The sequence below is a fragment of the Helicoverpa zea genome, chromosome 30 (assembly GCF_022581195.2).
Source record: "Helicoverpa zea isolate HzStark_Cry1AcR chromosome 30, ilHelZeax1.1, whole genome shotgun sequence".
NCBI lineage: Eukaryota > Metazoa > Arthropoda > Insecta > Lepidoptera > Noctuidae > Helicoverpa > Helicoverpa zea.
Window position 1 is genome coordinate 1,929,544 of NC_061481.1, and position 6,260 is coordinate 1,935,803.

A 6,260-nucleotide genomic window follows, 5' to 3' on the forward strand; every position below is an offset into this window, starting at 1 on the left:
AAATATTCCTAACTATATAGCTATTCTCGCGGTTCCACCCGCGTTCCCGCAAATGGGTGAAACGTAGTTTTTTATCCTAAAGGACTGTGCCCAAGCCAATAATTTTATCCACAGGTACTTTGAAATACCCTGTTTAACTTGACAATATACTTCAGTTTGGGCATTCAGCTTTAAGACAATATTTTTTTGTTCTAATTTTCTCAATTGGCTACCTACCTACCTATCAGTTTATGTATTTTGAGGCACGACGAAATTAAAAAATGGCGTACTAAAAGAGAAAAGAGATTAGGTAGGTAGCGAAAACTATAGTATGGACACCACATAATTAAAAAAATACGAAACATTAGAATTTAGAACCTCCTTTTTAGGAAGTCGGTTAAAACAATAACATAGTCACACTTAAAAATTTATAATAACAGAAGACTATAAAATCACAAATTACAATTTGGACTTCAAAATACCTGCACAAAGTAACCAAACAAAATAGAAATAATAACCACAACTAAAAAACTACAAACAACCGCATTTAGAACCTCCTTAGAGAAGTCGGTTAGAAAAAAAACTATCTTTGCGTAATTTTGATCCTACCAGTGTACTTTTCATCGGTAAAATTCTCGTAAACTAACTCCGGTGTCCTAGGTTCCTCAAACGCCTTTTGGAAACTAAGCAAAAATTCTCTTTGCTTTTCATAAAATTGCCTATTATTTCTTGAATTTTTCGATATCGCAGCCAAAGTTGTGTTTACCCAAGCCTCGTAATAAGGCTTCGTTTGCTGGTCGATAGAAGCCGGGGCCCACCTAGCGACTTCAGTTGGCGGGGACTGACTATCTTTCATCGAGCCATCCGGGGAAGGTACGTACCTAAACTTCCTATCTCTTCGTTTATCAATTTTCTTTTTCACTGGCACAGACTTCTCTTTAATACTACAACGGCTCGAAGAAGGCCTGGGTTTAAATTTCAACGAATTAGTATCAGTGTATTTTGACACTTTCTGCTTTCTTGCACCATCAACTGGGATCTTAATTTCTAAGGGAGTCAGTTTACGTTTCGGTTCAACAAAAGTGACTGCTTTGTAGATTTTCACGGAGCCATTTTTGCACATAATAGTTTTGATCATAGGTTTCTTTTTCGCGGAATTCCTTTCTGGTTTACTCTTGTCAGTTTTGGCTGAATTTTTGTCTTGTTTTGAAGGATTCTTGTCGATTTTACGATCCAGTATTTCGGTTTTTGCTGATGACGGTGCTGATGGTCTCGTTTGCGTCGTTTCTTCGGCTAGCTGTTTTTCTGCTTGTTCCACAACTGTGAAGGGATAAAGATATGTTAGGGACCAGCTGTTTTATAGTGAAAGAATGCTCTCGGATTTCGATTTCGACATTGTGACGATGATTCGATAGAGTACTTAGTTTGATAAGACCCTGATGGGAACAGGACCTCCCTACCTAAGAGAATCAAGGGCCAGCGTATAACATCACCACAACAGCATTACCAAAGTGGGTTTGTGTCGGGCAGGCGACCAACCTTTAGCAGCATGGATGGGAAATACGTGATGAGGTCTTATTGACAAACCCCAAATAAAATTGGGATAAGAGTAGAAGGATGATGAGTTTGAAAAGACACGTTTCTCAAATACATACCAGGTTTACAATCTTCGCTGACAACATTAATAACTTTAATATTACTCCCGTTTCCACTGCTATTGCAATTTCCAATGCCATTCTCTCTCTCTGGCTTCTTAACCACATTCGTATGATCACTTTTATTCGTCGAACTCTTGAGTTTTAACGTGTACTTATCTCTTATTCTCTTTCTTAATTGCACATGAGGATGGGACTTGTCTTGTCCATATCTGTTCATGTTAGTATTTTTTCTATTTTCATCGTTAATGTGTTTCCCTTCCCTTTCAGTCGGCTTTTTGACTAAAATATTTATCCTCATTTTTTCTAACTTCTGATTACTTAGCACTTTTTCATCCGAGTCTCCGCCTTCGGGATACTTTTGCAAATTTTCGTGATTTTTCTTTATAACTTTATCGATAATCTTTATTAATTCACCTCTATCTTTATCTTTTTTGCCGGAACCCTCGTTTCTTTTCCTTTTGTCCATTGCTAACGCGTACAATTTATATTTGTTACACTGAGAATTTTGGAGCTGTTCAATTTTGTGTTTGTTTAAAATGATCTGTCAGTTGACTTGCCTTCTAGATTTTGTGAGCGATTTCATTTTTGTTTTTGGTTCGAATTTACTCAAGTAGTTTAAGTTTTATTATGTTATAGGCAAGTATAATGGCGTCCTCGGCCGATTTCGGCCACGGCGGCTGTTCTCATTGAAGGAGATCAGCCAGCTGCGCAGGACATATTATAGTGCACGAGCATTTGCGCAGACACAGGTGCACTCCCTATTCCTTCACTCTCATTACCCGATGGGACGGCAATCCCACACGACGGAAAGAGATCAGGCGCAGGACCTCTCCGATGCACGGGTGAATCAATCACCAACTTCCAGACTACGGGCTGTTTTGTGAAAGTTTAAGAAAACCTACAAAGCGATTTCGGCCCGACCCGGGAATCGAACCCGAGACCTCGAGCACAGCAGCCGCGCTTGCGACCACTAAACCAACGAGGCAGTTATTCAAGTATATAGCATAGGACGTCCACCAACAAGGTGGACAGACGACCTTATGAAGGTTGCCGGAAGACGCTGGATGCAGGTCGCCTCCAACAGGTATCTGTGGAGATCAAAGGATCTATGTTCAGCAGTGGACGTCCTATGACTGAGATGATGATGATGATGACAGGCAAGTACCTATAGATATAGAATGGTAAAAACATTTTTCGAACCTTTCTGCCGGCTACGAAACCAGCTAGGTACCTACGTTGCTAGATTTTTTTTAATCAGGTCCTACCGAAAACATGATGAATCGAATGAAATTGCTTATTGATTTCTTCAAGCTATCATAGGTACCAAAAGTCGTCGAGATTGGTTAAGAGGTTCGACCGGGAAATGACGCACAGGCAGACAGACAAAAATGCTGTAGGTGCCTACAAATCGGCAAACAGTGAAGAAAGCTCTTCAGCCCTTCAATAGATAACCTTAACCGACCTCTTTCAAAAATACCATAAACAAAACACCGCCATCTAGAAAAACGAAACGTCACCCATTTATTTACACTTTCGAAAATAATGCAAAAACAAATAAAAAAAATGCCTCTACCTATCTAATTTACCTAAGCAACAAAAACAAGCAAAATATACATTTTTAAACATGGATAAGCCAAAAACCAAAGTTGTGAAATCAAAATCTTCTAACAGCGCTATTACTACAAAATCGGAGCCGAAAAAGCATAATAAAAAAAGTCGGAGCAATGCAGAATTTCAACCACTTATACTTAAAAAGAGGGGAGTTTATGTTGAGAAGAAAGCTACAAATATATCTATCAATGAACGTGATATCAGTCCAGTTGGTAAGAATTAAATGCTAACTAGGTATATTCCATTTGAGTAAATGATGGTACTTGTAATTCTAACCTCCCCACTCAGAGACATTTAATGGTTATTTAATCCATTCCTTAGTAAAGGATTTGTATGACATTCCGTCACTAAGGAGTGACATAAGTACCTAATCATTAAATGTCTCTGAGTGGGGAGGTAATTAACTAAAGGTAAGCATGCATCGAAGAGTAAGTAAGTAAATGATGGTCCTGCTTGTGATCTCTCTCCGGTAGTATCGGATTGCCGTCCTATCGGGGTATCTTCTTCTTTTCGAGTTAGTTGTAGGTTTAATCACCTAGCAAGCTGGTGTCAGAGTTTTCTCAAATCCGCCTGACGGCCTCTGACGGAAAACTGTAACAACGCCGGCGACGCGTGCCATCCCAGGCACGGGGGTGTAACACAGACAACTTCCAAACTACGGGCTGCTTTGTGAAAGTATCTAAAACCCTCAAAGCGATTTCGGCCGCCCCTTAAATCGAACGTTCTTTCATTTCCGAGCGCGTGTTAGTTAAGTATATGTATATTTTCAGGGACATATTATGTTTCTTTAGGTTTTATCACAATTCCTAATATGTAGCTCAGCTGAATCCGGTTAGACTGGAAGCCGACCCCAACATAGTTGGGAAAAAGGCTCGGAGGATGACAGTTCCTAATATGTAACATCTTACTTTTCTACAGATGAAAACTTGCCTGTTCAGTATGATTCAGACTTAATGGCGGCTCGAAACATCGCGCGGGTCGAAACGCAAGATTTAAAAACAGGTAAAATATCTGTCCTGGCCACTTCTACAAGTTCTTTCTCTCGCAATATAAGTTGCTAACAATGTAACTCCTAAATAATGAAATTAAGTAAAATTATCTACAGCAAAATATTTTTTTCTTATTAGCGTGTACAAGTCACCAAATACTTCCAGGTTTCGCCAACACGATCTCCCTTCTTGTAAACTTTCTCTTTCACTATTTCAGATCTCCCTCTCTTACCAAAACTTCCAGTGAGCCCAGTCTGCCCACGAGCCATCCCCCGACCAGGCAGAAAGAGGTTCCTCGCCTCCGTGCTTAGCATCCTTTCAAAATCCACTACAGGTACCCAATACCCGGACGCTGACGACTCAGAGAAATTCAAAAGGATAGAACGAACAAAAATGAGATTCAGAAAGAAGAGAGAAGAGGACTCTATACAAGAAGAGTTCTCTTCTTCAAATAATTCTAAAAGGAGAGCGAAATATAGGTCTAGATACATCTTCAATGATGATGACAGTGAGTTAGAACAGTTGGTTGTTCTACAATCTACTAAAGAAATTACACATACCCCCTCCAACCATTCCGATAGAAGTGATACTTTTAAAGATGCATTGAGCAAGGAGCCTGAATCTCTAAGATGGGCGGACGTCTTCCCGACTTTAGGTAAAAAGAAACTAGACATTCCTGCACTAGAGGACATTAAAGAAGTGCCACTCAAAATTCAGGAACCGGTTGTCAAAATAGTAGAAAGAGACCCGTCAACCATGGTAGCAGAAGTACCTAAGAAAGATGACAAGAAGTTCTATAATTTTTTCGTCGATCTCTTAGAAACTACTTTCAATGTTTACAATGTCAAAACTGAGTTTAATCCTCCAGTGGCTTCAAGCGTAAATTCTTCCAAAGTTGCTCTGGAAATTGACGAATCGGTCGCGAAAAAGTTGAATATAAAAAATAAGGAGCCTGCTAGTGAAGATGTGACTAGAAAGCCGTCGTTCAAACACTTTTATTGCATTAAACCGGACGGCGAAGGGGGCTGGAATGATAAACAATTACTAGAACATTTTCAGCCAAAGAGCGTAAGGCGATCTCGAACAACTTCGCCGTCCAAATCGACGAAAAAAAGACGAAAACTACGATCAGAGTCTTTCAACAACACAAAACCGAAAGCCCTAACATTAACCAATAGCGTGATACTACCAAAAAAAGTACTTTTAAAGAAAGATAGAAAGAAAAACTTTATTAATTTACTTAAAGAGCAATTGAAAATGGATGACGATGCATTTGAGGAGCCACAGAACTTCTACCAAGCGTTAAAAGTAATGGCTAGAAATAAAAGGAGGTGTCAAAAGTCTATACATTTTCATCCCAAAAAATCAAGCGAAGGTGACGTCCACGTATGCCAATTTAAACGAAGAAGGTTGCTTTCAGCTAGCACAAAGTCTAGCAGCAAAAAGTCTGGGTACCGCCCCGAAAGTGACTTTATAAAAAACTCTTTTATTAGAAGCTCAGACACGGCTAGTACTAAGAAACATACGACGATTACAATAACTGAGTCTACAGAGAACGAAATACCGTCTCAACATTCCTTAGAAGTGTTCGGTTTTGATTATGAACCGGTACCAAGAAAGGTGCCCGAAGTGTACCCATCTTTTACGCCTTCTGTATGTACTAGCATGCAAGACCAGATGAGCTTTTTGAAAGAAACGGACAGTGGAGCAACTTCTGTGGTGACGGGACGTAGGCAGTTTGCGAAAAGACCTTTGAGCGAACTGATAGAGTAGAGCATATGAAAATTAATAAAAAAAAACATTGTAATATGCATTATGGATTGCGGTTTTATTTTATGCTATATTTTGGTATGTTAAGATACCCTGGAACGTCGCAGCAGGCCGATAGGTAAAATTCGTTCGCCTTTCATAAGGATTTGTGAAAAATTAAGTTTTATTCGGTAGATTTTGAGTATCGAGGATTGTTGGGGACATCAAAGCATATTATAGGTATCAATGGATTTAGGCACTTAAAAAATATATA

The 6,260-nt window shown here is 39.3% G+C and overlaps 2 protein-coding genes across 2 annotated transcripts; one reads left to right on the forward strand and one right to left on the reverse strand.

Moving 5' to 3' along the window:
* Positions 1–275: 275 nt before the first annotated feature.
* On the reverse strand, positions 276–2,329 carry LOC124644563. Its single transcript, XM_047184011.1, has 2 exons — positions 1,635–2,329; positions 276–1,299 (listed from the first exon to the last, which is right to left on the reverse strand). Exons 1-2 carry the CDS (start codon positions 2,101–2,103, stop codon positions 563–565), a joined length of 1,206 nt encoding a protein of 401 aa, XP_047039967.1. The 5' UTR covers positions 2,104–2,329; the 3' UTR covers positions 276–562.
* A 588-nt stretch (positions 2,330–2,917) lies between these two features.
* On the forward strand, positions 2,918–6,053 carry LOC124644548. Its single transcript, XM_047183988.1, has 3 exons — positions 2,918–3,460; positions 4,167–4,250; positions 4,455–6,053. The coding sequence occupies exons 1-3, from the start codon at positions 3,262–3,264 to the stop codon at positions 6,008–6,010; spliced, it is 1,839 nt and encodes a 612-aa protein (XP_047039944.1). The 5' UTR covers positions 2,918–3,261; the 3' UTR covers positions 6,011–6,053.
* Positions 6,054–6,260: the final 207 nt, after the last annotated feature.